General features: G+C 39.7%; 3 protein-coding genes across 4 annotated transcripts; all 3 read right to left on the minus strand.

The window, feature by feature from the left end:
* Positions 1-2,410: 2,410 nt before the first annotated feature.
* Positions 2,411-4,792, minus strand: LOC112193509. The gene is made up of 5 exons (XM_024333684.2): positions 4,638-4,792; positions 4,238-4,538; positions 3,899-3,968; positions 3,709-3,800; positions 2,411-2,610 (listed from the first exon to the last, which is right to left on the minus strand). The coding sequence occupies exons 2-4, from the start codon at positions 4,421-4,423 to the stop codon at positions 3,751-3,753; spliced, it is 306 nt and encodes a 101-aa protein (XP_024189452.1). The 5' UTR covers positions 4,424-4,538; positions 4,638-4,792; the 3' UTR covers positions 2,411-2,610; positions 3,709-3,750.
* Positions 4,793-4,963: 171 nt separating this feature from the next.
* On the minus strand, positions 4,964-7,380 carry LOC112193507 (putative pentatricopeptide repeat-containing protein At3g08820). Its single transcript, XM_024333683.2, has 2 exons — positions 7,223-7,380; positions 4,964-7,101 (listed from the first exon to the last, which is right to left on the minus strand). The coding sequence occupies exon 2, from the start codon at positions 7,051-7,053 to the stop codon at positions 4,987-4,989; it is 2,067 nt and encodes a 688-aa protein (XP_024189451.1). The 5' UTR covers positions 7,054-7,101; positions 7,223-7,380; the 3' UTR covers positions 4,964-4,986.
* Positions 7,381-7,748: 368 nt separating this feature from the next.
* Positions 7,749-15,346, minus strand: LOC112191855 (protein SCAR2). 2 transcript variants are annotated; one of them, XM_024331300.2, is made up of 9 exons: positions 14,973-15,346; positions 14,312-14,475; positions 13,975-14,098; positions 13,744-13,870; positions 13,043-13,107; positions 8,796-12,930; positions 8,616-8,702; positions 8,385-8,504; positions 7,749-8,299 (listed from the first exon to the last, which is right to left on the minus strand). In XM_024331300.2, the coding sequence occupies exons 1-9, from the start codon at positions 15,125-15,127 to the stop codon at positions 8,249-8,251; spliced, it is 5,028 nt and encodes a 1,675-aa protein (XP_024187068.1). In that variant the 5' UTR covers positions 15,128-15,346; the 3' UTR covers positions 7,749-8,248. The 2 variants fall into 2 exon arrangements, with proteins under 2 accessions (XP_024187068.1, XP_024187069.1); XM_024331301.2 differs by having other exon boundaries at positions 13,043-13,104; positions 14,973-15,344.
* Between the last annotated feature and the right edge of the window lie 7,350 nt (positions 15,347-22,696).

The raw sequence follows: 22,696 nt of genomic DNA on the forward strand, positions 1-22,696 counted from the left end.
GTCTCTTTCTCATCTTATTTTTTGGGATCAAGTTCTAGTACTCAGCTTTTGCAGAAGATCTGTAGAGTCAATGAAGCCAGAGCACAAGATCTTCAGTACTTTCACTTAACGCTTAGCAGTCTAACAAAACCAAGGAAAAGGTGGAAAACTAAACTTACGTATATAATTTTCTCCCTACTAATTGCACAAACATGCATCAAGCTGCAAATACAGATACATAAGAAGGTTTGAATGGTATCTGGAAATGGTTAAAAAAAAAAAATTGTGTGCAGATTTACCAACTTGTCAATGCATGTATGTATATGAAAATAGAAGGTATCATCTATCTAATATAGAGATGTTAAAAATCAATCCAGCCTATAAGGTCTACTAATCATATAGAAGTTGGAACTTGTTTGCCACAGTTGTGCAGATCATTTACTTCTATATGAACAATTACACGTTTATACCAGCCCATTAATTTGCTGTGCTTTTCCCAACTATGTGATATTTATGTTGAGAAGAGAAAAAGATAAAAGACAAGCACAGAGGCCAGGTATCCATGCTAACTTAGATACTAGCTTGGTATGAAGTTCATACAAGGAATTTGTAATTGATTCATACTATTTTTTTTTTTTTTTAATCTTCTCTTGTAACACACGTTAACCAAACACATCTGTAAAGATGATCTTCTTAGTGGTCCAAGGAATGTATAGAGAGAATCATATCAGGGTTCAAAACTGATGAATCCCAGCTACCAAGTACAAGGCATCTAATATTGATATCTTTGACCCGAAAGTTTGAACTTCAAGGCTGGAATTGCAGCATATATCAGTCCATAAGTATACCTAGCTGACACCTTCAAGGCTCAAGCTTTGACTGAAAAGTTTGAGCTTTGAGTTTGAATTTCTAAAATCCCTCATTTATCAGCAAGCTTTTGTGTCTCTGCCACTGTATATAATCTCCACCCTCTCTTATTCTTTCACCACATCCTTTTTACCCTTTGTTATCTCCTTCCCTGTGGTCAGAACCCAAATTCGCTTTCAGTTTGGAAAGTCCTCAACTCCTTTCATCCTCATCAAGCTACTAGCTTTTGAGTATCTACCATTACTCCCAATTAATCTCTTCCCAACTCTGTCATCATCTATTACTTAGCATCTTTGCTGTAGTTCTTACCACTTTAGCATAACATCTACTGCCACCACGTGCCCACATTCCCACTTGCTTTGCTGTGCAACCCTTCCACCACCACTCCATCTCCTGGAATACCTAAATGGAACAAATGTTCTGTTTCTTAAAACAAGTGTCCATGGACTGCCTTGATTAGCTAGGATAACAAGTTATGAAAGTTAGGTACATTGGATCAGAAGAATTTTTCTGGAGAGCTATGAGTGTGTTTGCCACTGAGCACCCTCCTTCTAGCACGAAATGTTTATGTGTGGCTCCCGTGAGAGAACGGAGAATCACGCAAGAGCCTAGATTTGGCCTATCTTGGGAATGTGAGGCTAGTATATGTGTTGGCCTTTGGACCTACCTTGTAGAGTTAGGATCCAAGCCTCTTCCGGTGGCCAGTTGGCATGTTATTCAGTGGTTGTGGTCGATATGCATATGATATAAACATGTCGCCTCATCTAGGAAGTTTAAGACTCTAAAGCAATCCAACCAGATTGTCGCATCATAGTAACCCCAGAGTAACTAGTGGAGCTGGACCTGTAGAGTGTTCAGGGGACACTTGGAACCTGGAAGTTCTCTTGGAGACGGTTTTAATTTTGCATTTGCCTTTGTTTCTGTCATTCAGCCTCCGTGTATAAAAACTACATGTCAATAACTATGTTTTGCATATTTTCCTTTTACCTCTCTCGTCTCGTATGTAGTTGGAGATTTGAGTTTCTGCGTCTCTCTTTTTCTACTTGCTGAAGTGATCAGCTGTGCTGTATCCCGTGATCATCTGTGGTGATGATTTAATTGAAAGCTTTCATTTACCAAAAGCTAAATAATTTTTTTTTCTCCGTGTTGAGCTTTGTGATCATCTTTTCCTCCATTTCAAGGGGTTTTTCTATTATTTTGTTCAAATAAAAATGCAAATAATGTTTCTAAAAAATGCCAATGGAGACGAAGCTGATCGACCTGACATGTTCTGAGGGGCTTGAATTCGGTACGATTTGGCACCATATACTTCAGAGCTCAAAATGAAAAGACGCGGAGTTCTAATCATGTTCATATGTAATTGTCATGTCGAGTTCCACAAGCTTTCATGCTTGAAAATGCCATTAGCTGTACCAAGTTCCATGATTATGTTATCATCCTTTCGCAAATTATTTATTTTACGGAATTTTGATGAAATGTTCATCCCTAACTTCAGACCTATCTAAAATTATTCTATACCCTTTTGTCCAGCAACAATTCTTAGATGGCACCAGGAATTCCATTATGATTTGGACGGAAGTTGCATTTCTTCATAAAAACTCAAAAAGTACTACAGCAGATGAAAGTGCAATCAACAATAATGTTTTTATATGAGACTAAATGTGAAAATTCCATTTGTAAATTCGGAAAACAAGAGATAAACAGAAGAGCGCACATCCATAATGCATAATGCAGGTGAAGAACGGGAACTTTTCCGAGCAAATCCTGCAACAAGAAGCAGGAAATTAGATTCATTCATCTGGACAGGTCAATTTAAGATAGTACGCATCACTTTTGTCGTCCTTAAATTTAGCTAAGCAAATCATATACGTTTTCATGAATCAGAGTCACATACTGACTGCCTAGCATTATGTGCCATAAAAAAGCTTCCATGCTTGGTCAAACAAAAAATGAAATTGCAATGGTGAATCCAAGTTTTTCTAAGCAAAGATGGATTCCAAATCTTGGAGTACATTGCAATTTTCATTTTCGTAAGACTTGGATTCAATATCTTCACTCGTTAGAAAAATGGCAGAAGCAAAGATAGAGTCCAAATCTTACAAGAGAATGCTATGATATCTAATGAGAATGGCAGTACCCATAACAAAACATAATTAGCACAAGCTTGCAACCAAAAGATAGGTATGGGAAGGATGAAACACTGGAAGAATATAAAGCAAATCATGAAGGATCAAGAAAACTTATGATTTCTCCACCTTCTGTTGGTATTATGGAACAAAAGCAGGAAAGAAGGGAAATATAGCTACCTATTTCAAATTAAATCCTTATAAACATAGGTTGAGATGCATCTCCTACCCGTCCACTTTTCCTCCCCCTCTAACACCAATAAAACAAAACACACCCTCATTCTCCAAAAAAAAAACCAACACACCCCCTATCAATCCTCCCTTATTCCTTTTCCATCTATCCATTGTTTCATATTATCTCTCTACCTATCCATCCCATCATTTTAATATCCCTACATAAAGTTATACAATTACCACAAATCAAAACCAAAAGATATTCTCTGTTGAGACCAACTATGAACACATATGATGATTCTACCGTCTAAATTTTGTCAAGATAAATTATATGCATATACGCGGGAGTCTTCCTACCAAAGAAAACAAAGAAACTGATAAAGCCAGTTAAGTAACAAAGCCAGGGGTCTTCAGAGATCAGAGGCTTACAGAGTTTGTGAAATCTTTGCCGTACCGAATAATACTCGGTGTTTTCACTTTTAACATGGGTAGTATATTCAATGAAAAAAACTGCAGGATGAAGCAAAAGAAGTACAAGAAGGTCTAGAACGTTGTGAAATACCTGCTCAAACTATAATTGGACATGAAGTCTGTGTTGGTCCAGCTACGACTCACCCTTCAATTCATCTGAATCTGAATCACTTGCATTATAACCTACCACAGATCCAGCCAATCAAATCAGAGGCATATTAACAATGGCCACGATAATCAACACAAAGACAAAAACAGCAATTGTGAATAGGAGAGTCAACCTGGTGGCTTTTCACACACTTTCCAAGCCGAAGACCGCGTTCTCGATGCTCTTGTGATCCATACTCTCCCCTACAATCCCAAAACCCAAAAATTAATAGGACAAACACAACTAGACCTATAATCACAGCAGAAACTTAAATTTCAATCTTGAATTTGCATTGACTTTAGTGCTCAATTAGCAGACACAAATTGTATAGTCAACACTAACCAAACAAAACCTTGCAACTTAAGCTAAACAAGATCAAAACACATAGCTAACAACTATTAGAGCATCAAAACAAAGATCAATTCAACTCTTAAACCAAAAAACCGAGAAACCGAAACCCCGAAAACCATACCAAATGGGCATCTCTGGGAACACCATAGCCGCTGTAGTACATCTGTCCCACCAACACCTGCATATTAATATCGCCGGCTTTGGCCTCTTTCAGAGTATCCTTGAACCACCGCTTCACGCATTCCGACACAACCTCCTTCAGCGGCGCGCGGCTCTTCTCCCTCTGTGAGCTGCTCGAAGTCTCCATCTCTCCCTCCAACTTCAACCGCTTCGATTTGTGCCCAATAATTCCTGCAGTGAGCTCTGCTTCCCTCGGAGCTCCGACGCTCTGCGACGACGTCGTTTTGGATAGCTGGTACAGCCTGGGAAAGCCACTTTCCAGGTCAGAATTTAATAAAGCAACGAACTTTGAATACAGATTCGAAAAAAGTTAGGGTCTTGGGGTTTTGAATTTTGCTTACCTTGGGATGCGATTTAGGGTTCTCACTGTAGAGAGGTTTTTTGGCGGCTGAGAACAAAAAAAATTAATTTGAAGAAGAAGAAGAGCGGAAATTGCTAGGAAGCTTTGAGAGAGCAAAAGGGTTGAGCTTGAGCGTTAAAGGTACGAAAGGAAAGAGAAGAATGTGACGTCGCAGTTATATCACTGCCTACGACGTCGCTTTTGTCTTTTACCTCTTCTAAAGTCTTCTTCGTATAGACTTTCCTCGACCATGTCTGTATTATATATGGCAAATATTCGCGTCACTGGATAAATATTACTAGATTAGTAATTTTTTTTGTTTTTTTTTACTGCGCTTGGTATTTTAGATTTTACCAATAATCTTTACATGAACATTGACCATCAAGGAACCGATGGAATCGGTTATTGTCGCGAACAATGATCTCTCTCCCTGTGATCTTGGAGATGAGCTTTATGGCCTGGTGGCAATCGCCGCATACGCGGAGGTTCTTTGAAACTCGAATGGTGTCTTGGGGGGCAGTGGCGATGAGAGCAAATGCAATGGCGAGCTTCTCGCTGTGACAACCGAGGAAATGCTGCTTCTCTTCCTCTTCTATGTCGAACAACACGAAATCCGTGGTTGGAACATAACCGGCTGCTTTTAGATCCTTGGCCAGCTCGTCGAGTTTCGCGTATATCTTGTCGGACAGCTCGTGGGACTTGTCTCCCACGAGGAATTCGTGAACAACCCCGTTTACTTCGATCCAGCTGCAACCTGGGATTTTCTGCAGCCCTTGCTCATTCATTCTTGATCTAATGTTGGCTGCCTCATCCCATTTCTGACTTGCAGAGTAAACATTTGAGAGGAGAACATAATGTGCTGAGTTCCATGGTTCGAGCTCAATGAGTTGTTTCAGTGCCAGTTCAGCCAATTGAGTATCCCGATGCAGCCTACATCCACCCAACAACGCTCCCCAAACAACAGAGTTCGCCTTCATTGGCATACTTTCAATCAACTGATAAGCTTCATCCAACAAACCCGCACGGCCAAGGAGGTCTACCATACATCCATAATGCTCAATCGTAGGTGTCAAGGAATAGACCCTGGTCATGTTATTGAAATATCTACGACCCTCATCAACCAGACCAGCATGAGAACATCCACAAAGCAAGCCCATGAAAGTGTTCCCATTAGCTCTAAATCCATATTTCTCCACTTGTCCAAATAGTCCGAACACAGCTTTGACATGTCCGTTCATAGCTAATCCAGACATCGCTGCATTCCAAACCACATGGTCTTTCTTCTTCATCCCTTTAAAGACTTCCCAAGCTTGGACCATGCTCCCACATTTCGCATACATGTCAATCAGAGCTGTACCAAGAACAGGGTTCATAAAAATTTCATTCCTGTCCACCAAATTGCTAGCCCACTCCCCTAGCTCTAGAGCTCCTAATCTAGAACAAGCAGAAAGCACCCCTACCATGGCATAACAATCTGGTTTCAAGTTCTCTTTCTGCATTTGAAAGAAGAGGTCTACTGCTTCTTTAGGAAGCCCATTCGATGCATATCCCTGAATCATGCTACTCCAAGCAACTATATCCTTCTCAGCTATTCCATCAAACACAAGACGCGCTTTCTCCATGTTACCACACTTGGCATACAAATCAACCAAAGAGGTAGCCACAAACACATTCCTCGCCATCCCAATCTCCGTAATGTAATTATCTATCCACTCCCCACTGCGTAAATCCCCTAACTGACTACACGCCGATAAAGCCCGAACAAGGCTTAGACTATCAGGCCTCAAACCCATCTCCAACAACCTCAGAAATGTATCAATAGCTTCCCTATACTTCCCAGCTCCAATATACCCGGAAACTACGGCAGTCCAAGAAACAACATTCTTCTCAGGCAAATCATCGAATACCTTACGCGCATGTTCCATATACCCACACTTCGCATACAAGAAAAGCAGACTAGTTTTCACATAAACATCAAAGTCAAAACCCGTCTTCACCACAAGCGTATGAATCTTCAACCCCAATTGCAAGTCCAAACGCCTCGCACACGCCTTCAAAACAAAAGGGAAAGTGTAGCTGTCGGGGAAGAACCCCTCGTTCCGCATTGAACCGTAGAATCTGACTGCATCTTCCCAACATTCGTTCGAAACCAATCCCCGGATAATGGTGTTCCAGAGATAAATGTTGGGCTCTGTGATTTGGTGAAAGACGGTACGAGCGTAGTCGGTCTGCCCAAAATCGAAGGCGGAGCGCAAGACCAAGTTGAGAAGGTAGTTGTCCTGGCCGAGGCCGAGGCGGAGCAGCCGAGCGTGGGCATGCTTGAGGTGCTTGAAGGAGGTGAGGCCTTCAACGAGGCACTGCTTGGTCTCCAAAGCCTTGGAAATTGCATGGGACACTCTCCTGGCCAAGGCGGTCATCAGCTGTTTTTCAAATGTTGAGCAAATTTGGATGCAACGGTCGAGACCCTACAGTGTGACATAGGTTTATACTTTATACTATCTTCATTGTTCATTATTCATCAGCCCCCCTATTTGGGCAAAAATTTCAATTGGCACCCATACTTTAGCTGAAAATGTAAAACTATACCTCTCCGTAATTCCAACATTTTCCGTCCAAGTTACCTTCATGTGCCGATCACGTGATAAGAATTGTGGTTTCGACCTTCAAGTAATGTTGTGGCAGATTATTTCATGTTGGACACACATGGTATCAAGTTAAACTCTGTTTGAGACTGATTCTGGAATGCTTGAAAACGCTTTAGTAAATAATTTACTACAGAGTTTTTAAACTAAAAAACAAGTGCTTCTCAAAACCAGTTTCAAATGCTTCTAAAACTTCCCAAGACAAGTTGTATATTTTTTTGTAATGTCTTTATATTCATAACTAATTTTATTTATTAATTAAAAGCGCTTTTGACCATTTCACACAAAGCTTTAGACTGTGACTTGAAACGACGAAATGTACAAATCATGTGTGCAGCACACGAGGCTAATTTGGCCAAAGAGTTTTGGAATTGACGGAGGGTGAGAATTGACACTCAGTCAAGAAATTGATGCAAAATGACCACCTGGCAAAGTGGGGGATCCCGGCAAGGTGAGACTGAGAGTGCAAATTGACATTTTATTTGCGACTTTTATTGATAAAATTGGGAGATCGAACCGAGTGAATTCATAAACTTGCTCCCAAAAATATTTCCACACCTTGACATGACTATATAAACACAATACACGGTATAACATATATGCACTAGAGAACCATTACATACAAACATTACAAAATTTCATTATCAGTACGCTACATGCTACATTTATAGCACTCCAACAATTTACACCTGCCAAGATTTTAATAATATGGTTATATGTAGAAGTTGATTGGAACTGTGCTGCGCTTGCACGCTGAGCCACAGCTTCATTCTTGTATATAGGCATTTGCCTTGCACTAGATTTCTGTGGAATAGAGCTGAGTGACACTACAAACAGATTTTCAGCAAGAGAAAGGGGGTTTGTATAATACAAGCTACAGAAAACGCCGGTCTGGTGTAAGAGAATAGCATCTACCAGCCAGTTTGAGGCAATAACTGTAGGGTGAAAAGCTGAAGTAGAATAAATTCCGCTAAGAATCACTCCAACTCTCATCATCATCTTCATCACTTCCCACAAATGCCTGTATCAAAAACCTCATCGTAATAAATAATATATATTAACCGACTGGGAAACACAAATTCTGTGTGTATGGGAGAGAGACAGACCTGGCGGATTGCACTTGCTTTTTTCTCTAAGAGAGAGATGACCTTCAAGTTGGGATTATGACCCTGAATATTGGGTCGTGGTGTGGATCTTGTCACATTTGCAGGCTTCAGGTTGAAGGACTGAGGCAACAAAAAGGTTCAGTCTTTAATTCATACTTGAAATATGGAGAACCCAAAACGATGAAAGGTGGATGATGCAGAAGCGACAAATACACGAAAGAGAGGTCTAACCTTGGTTCTTATCTGTTGCAGAAATAAATCTCTTTCGTCTACCTTTGGTTCAATCTGAGGCTGAATTCGTTCACTTGCCTTTTTCAACTGCAAAATGTCAAGTTGTTATAAAGGTATTCCACAGTGCATAAATCTCAAAAAGAGCACATTCAGAGAGCTAAAAATTAATTTATCATTTACCTTGCTTTGGCCATGAGCAGTGACAGCATCAATAAGGGGATTTCTAGGACGAGGGATCTTATTCACTGTTCCATTAGACTGTCCAAATTCTGAGTCCGGCATTACATCAGAAGTATTTGATGACCATGCTGTTTCTCCCTCTGATGTTGGCAAACTATGCTGAGGCTTCTCATCTACTGTAGTTGTCGCTGTCAGTGATGTAGCAAGAGGCTTTTCTTGTTCCCTTTCTGAGTTTTTCGATGAATAGCAAAGATCCTCAGGCTCTAGACCCGATTCCTTCGTTAATTGTTGCGGAGGTTGGATAGGGTCATGTCTAGAAGTTGTGCATTCAGTTCCTGGTACTGTTAATGGCTTTGTAGAAGACTGAACCTTTCCTCCCTCTGTTGTTGGCAAACTATGCTGAGGCTGCTCATCTTCCATGGTTGGTGCTGTCACAGATGTGGCAAGGGGTCCAGCTTGTTCCAATTCTGAATTATCGAATGATTGTTTAAGTACCTCAAGCTCTAAACCTGTTTCCGGTATCAACTGTTGGGGATGGACAATTTCCCCATGAGAAAATACAGGGTCTTGTCCAGATGTTGTACATTCAGTGCCTGGAACTGTGATTCGCTTCGAACTAGACAGACCCTTCTCTCCCTCTAAATCAATGTCATTGTGTCCAGAGCTGTCACCAGAGACCTTCGATAGTTGTATGAATGGGCTTGAGAATTGCATTCCCCCTAAATCAGGAAAATTGTATTGATGATTGGAATCATTATCAGTTGGTTCTTGCAAAAATTGTGCGGGAGGCACAACATGGCCCACCAAAGGTCCAAAAACAGGTTGGGACTTCATATCTTCTGCTGTGAGAGATAAAAATGGGTGTTGAGGCTGCAGTAGCTCTCTCTGCGGTGCTGGTAGATCAAATTGAGCTTTCTCATCAGCTTTCAGTGACTGCATTGGCAAGAATGAATCATTGCTAACACCTCCCAAATCTCTATGTGAGGCTGGCGAAGCATGTTGCATCTTTCCTAACCTCCATTGCATAGGTGGTAGAGGTGGCAACGGTGGCGTGTCCTCAAGATTGACCACAGGTGGCTGGACAAAGTTAGGAAGAATAGACTCTAATGGTTCCATTTTTGGCTTTAAAAGATCAGTTTCCTGGCCTGCTGATTCTGTAAAGAACTCTGAAGTTGAAGGTTGACTTGGAAGGTCTTCAGGAAAAGATTCAGAGGAAGCATTCAAGCATGTCTCTTGATTGGTGTGATCCATGGACGGTAGTTTGGATATCTCCTTATCTGGGTGATTTGGAAACCCAATCTGTGCATATTGAGAACTTAATGAGTTAGTACTAGCTTGATCTTCTTGTGAATCTTCCATGGATGGTAGTTTGGATATCTCCTTATCTGGGTGATTTGGAAATCCAATCTGTGCATATTGAGAACTTAATGAGTTAGTACTAGCTTGATCTTCTTGTGAATCTTCCATACCCAGTTGATCAGACTGAAACTCCGGCGACCGTTCTAAGGAAGCTTCTAGCTGACCACTTGCTCCGTCTCTTTCCAAATTTTCCATATGAACATGATTAGCTTGCAACTCCGACAAAATGTCTAAATTCATTTCAGCTTCTTGGAGGTCAGGTTCTGGAAGGGCAGAGGTAGATGATGACACAGCATACTCTCCACAAGTCTGATCCAGAGATTGCAACTCTGACTCCTGATTGCTCATTTCCAAAGATGTTGAGGCTGTGGGGTCATCATAGACAGTCACACCGTGTTCATTCTGCTCATCCAGGGACAAGTTATGATCGTCATCAAATACCTTTGAACTGGAAGGATTATAAGCAACTGATTTGCTTGGGTCTGAATCTGAATCTGGCGAAACAACTTCAACTTTACTTGCTTCCTTTTGCATTTCTGAGTCTGACACGAATTTTGGAGAAGCTACATCATCCATTTCAGATTCTTTCAGATGGGAATCCCTGAAGTCAGGAAGAGATTCATGCAAATTCATAAAATTCAATGGTGGAGAACAATTTGCGTCTGGAGATGTATCAATATCATTGACATCATCAGATTTGGCAACAGCAGCAGAGGATACAGCAAGATCTTCTACATGAACTGTTTCAGGTACTATATTGTCTGAAACTACAAGATTCCCAAGGCCTGAATATGTTGGAGGGTTCGATGGAAGTTCTACAGAAACAGAATCTCCTTCCTCTGGAGATGTATCAATAAAATCATTGACATCATCAGATTTGGTAACAGCAGCAGAGGACGCTCGCACATCTTCTACATGAACTGTTGCAGGTTCTATATTGGCTGAAGGTACATGATCCCCATGGCCTGAATAAGTTGGAGAGTTTGATGGAAGTTCTATAGAAACAGAATCTCCTCCCTCTGAATCAGCATTGCTGGTGAATAAGCCTATCTCCTCATCATCCACAGTCCTAGATCTCTCTTCAGTTTTGAATTTCTCTTCATAGTGGGACATATCCTCATCTAAAACGGAGATTTGCTGGTCCATTAAGACATGTGTCTGTGGAGCATCCTTCTGCTCTTTTAGGACATGTGTCTGTGGAGCATCCTTCTGCTCTATTAGGCCATGTGTCTTTGGAGCATCCCCTCCAGGATATGACTCTCTTGAGATACGTCTCCATGGTATAACTCCAGATTTGAATGCAGTTGGTTTAACAGGATCATCCACTACAGAAACCCTGTTGACAGGCTTTGCAACATCTGAATTATGAAGCAGTAATGTAGAACCTGAAGATGTTTGTATTTCTTTCATTGCTGAGGGAAAGAGCTGCTCTTCTGTAGATGGAATACTTGAAAGTGGTGAATCAATCTTTCTACTGGCGAAGCTTCCCACAGCATCTTCATCAGCACATTGTGTCTGAAACACTTTATTCACAGAATCATTGCCGCTATGATTTACAGAAGCCAATTCTTCAACATTTTTCAAATGCGGTAAATCATCAGAAGTGGCACCTAAATCTTCTTTATCTGCTTCAACTAGAGGAAGCATAGGAGAAGTATTTGTGAACTCATCCTTAGCCTGGGAAGAACCATCAGGAACAACTGTCATGAAATGATCCAGATTTGTCCCATTTTCTCTGATGTCAAATGATTCAGAACCAAATTTAATTTTATAGGAGGATGTTTCATCTATTAAAGGTCCCACATATGAAGCCACAGGTGACTTTGCTCCATGGTCTGGATGTGGTTGTGTAGGACTCATTTCCCCAACCATCCTATTGCATGATATATCTCCACTATCAGGGTTTACGCTTTCCTCAATACATGTATCCTCAGCTCCACAAGCTTCAGTGGATGGTAATTCTTTAGCTGCTCCATTACACTCTGAAGGTGTATTCTCAACCAAATTGCTTAAAGTGTCAGAGTGCAGACTGGCTCTATCTCTTATGAATGAATTATTCCAGTCATCTGACCAAGAAGAGTTCTCATTTGATTGAGAATCCAAAGATTGAGCTTGAAGCTCTACATGTTCCTCCTCATTTGCATCAGAGTCTGTCCTGCATTTGTCAACCTTCATTAAGCCTAGATTGCTCTTAGCTCTGCTATCATTGTCTGTATCCACTTCTGAATCCATAGTAGCAAGAGCATCCACGTAATTATCTACCTCACTGGGAAAATCATCAGAATTGTATCCCTCTACACTGCCTTCAGTTTTGTCTTCTCCATCAACTTCTAATTCCTTCTCAACTGCTACCATTTGAAGGTTGGAATAGCTGTTGTCACTTCCACCATCAGAATTTGGTTCTCCATAGAAAGAGCCCCCATTCAAACCATCCATTGATTGTTTTGATATGACTTCTTGGTGTTTAGTAGTTGAAGAACTAGCACTACTCCTTTCCGGAGACTTTTCTGCAGGACTCACAATACTAATGTCAAGTATTCTAAGCCCTGACTCATTCTTATTATCTGAGCTCAAATTCAAGAGCGGGGAAGTAACAGAAGTTGCACAAACCAGTTTACGCTCTGGTGAATGAGTCTCCATAAATTTATCCATGTAACTTTTCTTGGTTTTTGAGTCAACTGCAGATCCATTCAAATGTCTTTTCTTTAATTTCACACGACGAGCAGGGTCACTGTAACCATTCTGAATGCGCTCCTCCAGAAATAACTCATGCAGTCTGCATTATTTGGAAGAAAAAAAATGCCATTCAACCATCTATATTTAAAAACATGCACATTTAACGTCCACATGAATGCTAATAAGACAGTGACAAGAATAAGAGGTCTCACTTGGCATGTGATGGCAGTAAAACTTCTGGGGTTTCACCATTCCTCCAGCGTGATCCTTTCTTCTGCTACACATAAAGACACGATAAATATTTTCTTGAACAGTTTTTTAACAGTGCTTTCTAACAGTAAAAACCGAACCTAGTTTGCATGTTCTAAGTTGAAAAGTACCATTCCCTGGTTTCCACACAGGCATGCATGTGGGCACACTTCAAAATTAAGATTAGGATCAGTAAAAAAACAGCATACAATGGAAATCAATCAAGGGACCAGTTGAAAATTTCTAACTTTGCTTACACCAAACCCATTTTTTTATTTACACCCAGAGAAACCATTTCTTTTAACTATCCACAGATGACAGCATGGGTGGTCATGCCTTATTAATGGTGCTACACAGGAAGCCTGCTGTTCTGAAGAAAAACAGAGGGACATTGTTGTGGCTGGCAATAGCCCCACTCACTAATGGTCAATACCTATATTGGATGTCCTAATGGATCACCCCAACTCAAATAACCCCGAGGGATTCAACGATTCAGCTATGTGGTTGGATTTTTCAATGAAAAAGGTGTGAATGGTTGGTTCAATAGACATGGATATGAACGAGCATGAATGCATATCATCTAACATGTATTAATTAAGAAACAAAGAACCTCCTATATTAACATATTAGTTGTTTAGACACAATGATTATTCTGTAGATATACCTTTACTTTACGGATCTTCCTTTCTCTCTGCATATCTGCTGGTGCTAATGAGTAGGCCGATTCCACTTTAAAGAATGACGGATCAGTGTATCGCTTTAAACATGCCCCAGCCCCAGCAACATCAAACCTGTTAAAAATAGGATGAGAATAATTTCGGACTTTCTACATCTTAATTTGTTTTTAGATTTTAAGTCGAATTAGCATAAGTGAGCAGAAATTAGGCAATCATACTTGTCCAGAAGGAATAACCGAGGAGGAGCACGGCATTCTTCATAAGAATCCATTACAAAGCGAGGTAAGTCTCCACGGGTGATCAGATTCTGTTCGCAACGCAGATTAGGATGCCAGTCAACACCTGCAATAGAATTATGTGTTTACACAAAAATGTTGTAATTAAATATCTATTACTAATTATTTGAAAAGTGAAATGTCTCTTTTCAATGCTCTAGCATTTTATGCAAAACACATGGGTCATGACATGATACGAGTAACTACATAACTATCAGATCATTTTTCATTTAACTGTTAGAAAGATGCATAACATGTTATGAACAGCAAGGACCCTAACCTGTATTTGAAAAAAATGGCGAATGATTCGTTTGAGATAGAAGTGCCTTCTCAATTGAAGGAAAATCTGCTTCAAGCTGTTGCACACGAACCATTAGACCGTGGCCTCTTGTGGCGGTTGCCATTACTTCTTCATGCAAGTCATGAAATATTTCAGCAGCAAACCTATTAATCAGAGCACCAATTCTCATGAGTCCATTTCAAATTAAACAATATACGACTCCATGATAAAGTTCTAGCTATGCAATGTAGGCGATAGATGTAAGTCAACTTTATCTGAACTATGCAACTTCTCCAAACAGATTTGCAGTAACCAAATTCAAATCCAAATTGCATTTCAAGCCTGATCGTACTAAAATTCATGATCCAAAATACTAAAACTCAAAAAAAATTGTCAAAAATTCCAATTGGTAAAGCTTAACGGTAATAACCTAGATACTACTACAATCAAAACTCGGCGTCAATCTAGTAAACAAGCCCCAACTCTTAGAACAACATTTATAAATAGAAATCCACCACATTAGTCGAATTATCATCCCCAAACTCCGAACTAGAAACCCTAGAGGTTCAGCATTCCGGTCAAAACAGTAATTTCCAAGTCAAGGTCCCGAAATTGAAATCAACAACCGCAAAAGGAACAAAACAGTGAAAGAGAGGCTCACTCGGCAAGGTCGCCAAGCTGACGCAAGACGCCGACGAGTCCAGCCATGGCGACGCCTTCGAGTAAGGCCTCCGGATCATCTCTATCGGCGGCTTTGTAGAGCTCCGGATCGGCCAAGCCGTACTCGTTCCGTATCTGGTACCGCGTCAACGGCATTCTTCCCAAACCCTAACAATCCTGCAAAAGCCCTAATCGAATCCTCTGCGAAATTCGATTTCACATTTCCAGGCGGCGGAGGAGAGAGAGAGAGAGAGAGAGAGTGAGTGAGTGAATATGCGGTGGTGGTGTGAGAGAGACAAGCGAGAGTCAGAGAGAGAAAGAGAGAGAGTCACAGAGAGAAAGCGAGATAAAAAAAAGACGAAAAAGATTTGTTTTTTAACGGAGGAATTTTGGAATGAAATGAAAGCAACGGTGGGAGGGAGTGCCCTGCTGGGCGCGCATCTTGCCGCTTATAATGGGCTCGCTGTATGGGATCCTGTTCTTTTTTTACTTATTTATGCTCTCATAATTCTCCATGTTTGGCGTTACGAATTCGAATGGGGCTATAAATGATGAAACCTTTGGCTTTACGCTGGATTTTCCAACCATATAATCAGTTTTGAAGAAATATGAACTACGAATTTTATGTTTGTTTGTGCTTGATTAGGTAATTTGTCTGTATAGTAAACTCAACTTTTTTAATTTATAGTTCACTCTCTGGACGATTCAAGTCTAATTATAAATATATATATATATATATATATAAAATCACTAGAGAGCGCTACAACAAAATATTTTATCTGGCTCCAAAGACAGAAAAGAGAAATTTTGTTATTATTTTAAGATTGTAATTGCATTCATATCTCATATTTATGAGTTTAAATACTTTCTGATATTTTTTTGAAGAATTATGAACTAAGGATGACAACATATCATATCAAATTATATATATATATATGTATTCGCTAAGCTAGGTAAAAATAGTTTATGTAATTTACTCATTTTCAAACCCAAAATATCATAGTTGATTATTAACAGTTGAAGTAAAATTATAAACTTTTGTATTCATCATCAGCAAATTTCTCTGACTGCTAGATATATACTAGTAAAATATTAAAATTTATTCAAAATAAAAAGGCACTAGATTGCGCTCCATACACACAATATCCAATAGTAAATGTCTAGTTGCCTCACGATACAAGGTTGTTCTTCGCTTATATCTTCCTGTCGGCAGTCTAATTAGGGATACTTATATAGGTGTTGTATCGCTAAAATATGATATATATATATATATATAGCTTTATTGCATTTTTTCATTATTATAAAACTATTCAAATCCAAATTATATAAACAAATAATTGAGAGTAAAAAATGGAATTTTGTTATCATTTTAATTTCGTAATTGATATACACTTTGACACTTGAGATTAAGCATGAACTTATGAGCTTATAAACTTTGGAACTTGAGGTTAAGCATGAGATTTATCTCCCATCACATCATATATAGGAACTTCACCAAAATTAATAGAGAGAGCCAGTAAGGAAAGGACATTTCTAGGTATTCTAGGTAAAGCAGTTGGTAACTCCGTAAGACAAACACTGGATACGTGATGAAATCAGCATCATCATCATGTTTGACTGCGGAGCCTAAATCTAACGAACCAAGGGGGCCTCCAATAGAATGCCGCCGCATGCACCCTGCCATACGAATCAAAGCCTCTCTCATGGTGGAGCCCACGAATTGAAAGGCAGGACATGGGTGTCACAACCAAGCCAGGTGGCCACCAGAGAGGATCAAAGACCGGTAATCAAGTTGCTGCGGCTAATACTACTTTTGGGTGCACCTGATTAGTTTTACTTTCCCTGCTTTCTTTTTCAGCAGTACTGATAAAATCTCGTTTGGAAGATATGGGAAGCTTCGCTAGCTGGGGAGTCGGTGCTTCCCAACCTTTAGAAATTGACCCTTTTTCCTGGTTTCGGAGAGAAACAAGACGAGGTTGGTGGGTTATAGCAAGAGCAAGTGGTTTAAAAGGAGGAAAGGAGCCAAAGAGGTCTCTCTCTTTTTTCAAGGGGGTGGCTTTGCTTTCTGGGGTCGCCTTTTCTCATTTTCCATGGGGAGTGTTTTGTGTAGTGTAGTAGTTGTTGGCTAGCTTTTGTTTTCTAAGGTTCTCTTATGCTCTGTTATGATCAGCTTTCTTGGATCTTTCTCACTCATCTGTGTGTAGTGTGCTAAACTTGACGTGCATGAAGAAGGGATTCGGTCAAGGGTTTTTTAACTATGATCTTAACAATCCGAATTTACATGTGTTCCGCTTCTTTCTAATCTAGAAACCGAAATCTAATGTAAAACCAAGATAAATGAATAACATTATAATTTGATAGTACGCGCAGATTAGAGCATCAAATTCAAAATTTATTAATAATGAGGGTGAAGACTCTAATTCAAAATTAATTGATAATGAGGGTGAAGATTTACTGTGATAACTTTTATATATATATATATATATATATATATATATCAAAATCTAATAATAACATACTGCGATGTCATGTGCGTAATAATGCTTCATGTAGATAAGAGCATTAATCTAAAAATCAATTTATTTTAAAAGGTGGGAAGAACTATCTTATCAAGTGTTATGCAATGTTTGACATTTTTTCGATCAATTGAGGACAGTACTCTCAACAATTTCGTTACTCTTTGAGGTATTTTATTGAACCTATAATACTTTGAGGCATTCACCAGACATATAATGATTCCTACTTAACTCGGTACTTCGGATAAAGAGTAAGTCCATTTGACAAACAAAGCTACAACCCTCACTTTCTTGAACATGTGTGATGTACATGTATATAAACGTTCTGTACGTGGAAATAGTTGGGGTTCAGATATGTCAGTATTGTGTGATGTCAATGGATACTTCTCAATGTATTGATTGAGTAACAATGAAAATAACGTCTTGGACGACTTGCATAACTAGCTTGTACGAGGAGTAGTCGGCGAGTATAGGTAGCCTACAATCATGTAAGCTTTGCTTAAAAGCTTTGATTCAGTAGTGGGACGCATGCTAGCTCTTTCAAGTGCATGTGGTATAGTTTGGTGGAGTACTAGCAATTCAATTCGTTTCCACTTGCCAACGACTCGATCTCTAATATATAAGGGCAACGTGTTGGTTAATGCTCAATTAAGTATGCTTTTATGCAATTGAATACCACCATTAGTTTTAACCTCTCACTCTCCATCTATCTCTTTCTCTATAGCTAAGCAAACTTTGTCATTTTTGCTTATCCCCACTTACATAATTGCTTGTTCTTAACTTCTTGTTAGTTGTTATGGTGTGCTTGACTCACTCATATGGACTTGAAGCCTAAAAGAAATTGTCACATTATGAGAAAGAGCACATGGTTCTTACTTAGTTGTTTATGGGAAACAATTTTATTTTACACTCTACAACCATGACTTAAGGTAGAGTAAATTGCATCATTACCAAACAAACACCATTGCTCTCTCTTTAGATAATAAGAGGGGATTTGAAACTCCTTCCACATTGTGAAAGAAGAAAAAAATAAAATATATTATATTAATGATTAAATAATGCTAGATGAGCCTACTTTACTAGGCTGTGCCAGATGGGCTAGGACTGTTTTCCAATATTTGGGCTGGAGTCCTTCCATTTGGGTTTGGGTTACATTAGTTGAGCATGGGCTGCATTTATATTTTTGTACTTTTATTTTAAATTTTATTATTTTGTTCGATTTCCTTCTCCTTTTGGGAAGGAATTGCTAGGCTTCCAGAGCTGAGGAATATCGCTTGGCCTAGGGATACTCACAAAGTCTACGTGATTTTTTTTTTGAAGGGAAGTCTACGCGATTTTAATTTCTCGTAGGTTACGTAGGGTAGTTTCTGAATATGCTTCACTATTAGATTAAAAAGGTTGAGCTACTTAGGTAAAGCCATCTCCAACTGAATGTGTATAGTCTAAATTATAGACCATGGATGTCCAAAATCTATCTCCAATCATGGATTGGGTCTACTACAAAAAACATAAATGGAGGGCTAAAGTCTATAAGTTGGTCTAAAAATAGACCAACTTTTAGACCATGGATGGCAAGTTGTTGGCCCATCTTTGGATGATTAATGATCAATTGAATCAAACTTGAATTTAGACCTTAAACGATTGGAGTTGAAAAAATTATAGACCTTACTATTTGAACGAATAGTACATTCCAATGGTCTAAAAATTTAGACCATGATTTATTTTAGACCTTGACGATTGGAGATGACCTAACAGCTCTATCTGACAGCCCTACTGGGCGGACCGTTATGTGTAATTTTGCTGAACTTCAGTTGAGTTGACAATTTCTCTAAAAAATAAAAATAAAAATGAGCCTACTTTAGCTTAAACCACTTGTATTATTTATGCAAATTATTTAAAAAGGTTGCTGCTGGAAACAAGTTGAACTTGATATGTGTTCATAGGAAATTTATTTGTGATTCAGGTGGAGTTAATTTGCTCGAGAGAAGATTAGAAATAATTAAATTTCGTAAGACTTGAGCTAGTGCCCAGTTAGGCACGACAACCTATTAACAGGTAGCATATCAATCACCAAATTTCCAACTGACTGAATTGAGGCTAGCACTTCTTATATTGGTACGTTTTTGCACCCACTTCCTGTGTTGCGAGTCTGTAATTGGGCCCTTAAAGACATAGTATTGGTGCAGGGTGAAACACTGAAATGACATTATACATATGGGAGGGGTTGAAGGATTTCATCTTTAAGTGTTCCTTATCTTTCATCTAGTTTCACAAAATTATAGCAAAGATGGTACTTTATGTTATTGATCATACATTGTTCCTTATCATTCATTGTCAATCTCTCCTCAATAGCTTGATTTGCATTGTCAGTTTTGGTGTCGATGCTATTAGGCCCTATCCGGAGTCTATCCCTCACCAATCGGTTTCCCAAGGTGAAAGGGAGTTTGGTTCACTTTAAGGCTCTTGTTCCAATAGTGTGTTATGAATTCCTTTTCTAAATGAGGATCTTATCTCAACCTCATGTTAATTTTTTATTATTTTTTATTTTTAAATAAAGGACTAGTGCGATTGTCCTCAAGTCTTAATTAATCAAAACCGCTGAATAAGATAGGGGGGCATTAAGCCTAAACCCCTGATTACAATAAGCATTTAGAGTGCCTCCTAAAATAATATCAGGAATCTCTACAGAATACATGTTTTCTAACAAGCACCAACTAGCAAAGAGTGCACTACTGGCTACTCCATTTGTTTTGACATGGCGGTGACATAATGGAAAGATAACTCGATATATAACTCGATTACAATATAACATAATTATCATAAACATAACTTTTCTATTATGTTGCCGCCAGAGAACAGATTTGACGACACTCAGCTTCACCTTGCCACTAGGCGACAATGACCATTTGACGAAGTAAGGAACTCACTGTCTACCTATGGCAGACAAGGCACTTTGAGTGCACACATAGGCACAAAGCCCGACTCACCTTACACAAAAAGTGTAGGGACTTATTGCTCGCAAAAAGCGCAATTGAACTAAAAAAATAATAATAAATAAATAACAATTTTAAAGAAAAAAAACAGCTGTGGCAGGGCCCAAGAATAGAGCTCTAACCAAAACACTAGTAAGGAGATCATAGCCATGTAGGGCCCAGCCCAATTCAAGCCCATCCCGTGCCAACCACCCATCTTCCCCGTCGCCCTACCTATGTCTGGCCGCCACGTCCAGCAAGCCTCCAACCCGATTGCCTGATGGTTGCTCCACCACCCTCACCCTCCAAATTTGAGTGAGTACAACCTGCATCCTTCCAATCTAGATCAAAATTGGAAACACAAACCCAAGAAAGATCGGTGCCAAACCAAATCAAAACTGGAAACCGCGACTGCCCCAAATCGGATCCACTTTCCACCAACGAACCGCGCTGAATCAGGTGACCATAAATAAACCCGGCAACGTCACCAGCCTCCAAACCCACCTCCAAGAATCAGACCACGCCCACACAACAACCACGATCACCTCCACCACCTCCCTAAAAAAACAGCGATCCAAATCGGAATCCCAACAATTGAGGACACCACTACCTCACAACAAGCCAAACAACATAGCCCATTCGACGACAGCGCCTGTGGGGCGAGCCAGGTAAAGGAGAGGGAAAAGGTTTTTTTTAAACCCTAGAGCGAGTATAGTGAGATAAGTTTTTTGGTAGTATTCACCCCATGTTAATTTGAATGTTTCAAATGGGCTATAGCATTAAGGAGTCCTTTCTTGTGGATCAAGCACTATGCTTTTCAGGTTAAAGAACAAGTAATTAGCAGGCCTCAACCTAATTAACAGAAATTGGGTCGTAAGTCTCCAAGATCAAGTGTTTAAACTTCCACTCGGTGCCCAGAGTTTGTTGAGTCTAAAGAGAACTATTTACTCATTCTTCTTCTCAAAATTCATGTTTTTACCATGTTTAGGTTTTAAACTAGGGTCCTTGACCCATAGCACATATTCTACCTAAAACATTCTCACTTACCCCATCAACAAATTAAGATTCCCACTAACCCATTTAATAATAAAATGTCAATTTTAACCTTCAAAAAAATGAGAGAATTACATATCATCTACAGTCATAAGAAAACATTCTCTCCTTTCTCCTCTCTCTCTCTTCCCCCGCCACTCCCAGATCTATTCTCGTGCGAGGAAAGACGGTCGAACTCTGCCAACCGGCGGCAGAGGCCAGGCGATGAAGGAGGAGATCATCGGCAACAGAAGGGAGATGAAGGCGGAGATCGTGCCCATGTGGGAAGAGACATGGGTGCCCAAATCAATTCTCTCTCTCTCTCTTTGACGGACCGGTGGTGGTGTGCCTTAGCCGCTTAAGTCCCAGCCACCTCTTGAAGACGAGAGAGTAGGAGTCGTGACTGGGCTTGGAGTCGAGTATCCGGGATCTCGCCTGTAAAATTTTCGGAATTCCTTCCACGAAACGCCTATCTCTTCTCTCTCTCTCTCTACAAAAGCCCATTCCCGGAAAATCTCAATCCGCTGTTCTTCCACCTCCGGGTACTGGATTAGAAACATGAAGAATCGGTCTGGGTCTGGTACTATTGCGGTGGGACTTTCTTCATCTCGGTGGCTCCTATGGCGTTCTCGTCGTCGCTGCTGTGGAGCTCAACCGGAGCGGCAAGAGCTCACTTCGGTTTCTGGGTCGACATTTCAAAAATGTCTTAAACTTCTTCTAATCATGTTTGGTGTTAACATGGATCTAGGTAAAAACGTAAACGCTACCAAATGGAAGAAGAAAATAGTTTTTTTTTCTTTGGCAAAATACATAAATTCTCCAATTTGGCTTCACTTCTTTCTTTTGACAATTGAATAATATGCACTCAATTTACAGGGTAATTAAATTTTTATTGGGGTAATAGAGGTCTATTGGGTGGCAATAGATGTCTATTGGGGGCAATAAATGTTTTGAATTGATGTAATGTCCTTGTTTTCTTTCATTAATCAAAGTTTTATTTGTCTAATTTTATGGAGATCAATTCCTATTGCGGCAACAGAAAGTTCTAGTGGGGGGCAATAGACATCTATTAAGGGGCAATAGAGGTTTATTGCTCTTCTATTGGGGGGCAATAAGCTATTGGGAGAAATAAACGTCTATTGGAATGCCCCTCTATTGGGGGGCAATAGAGGTGTATTAGGGGTAATAGACAATTCCAGTGAGGT

This window comes from Rosa chinensis, chromosome 3 (genome assembly GCF_002994745.2).
Source record: "Rosa chinensis cultivar Old Blush chromosome 3, RchiOBHm-V2, whole genome shotgun sequence".
Lineage (NCBI taxonomy): Eukaryota > Viridiplantae > Streptophyta > Magnoliopsida > Rosales > Rosaceae > Rosa > Rosa chinensis.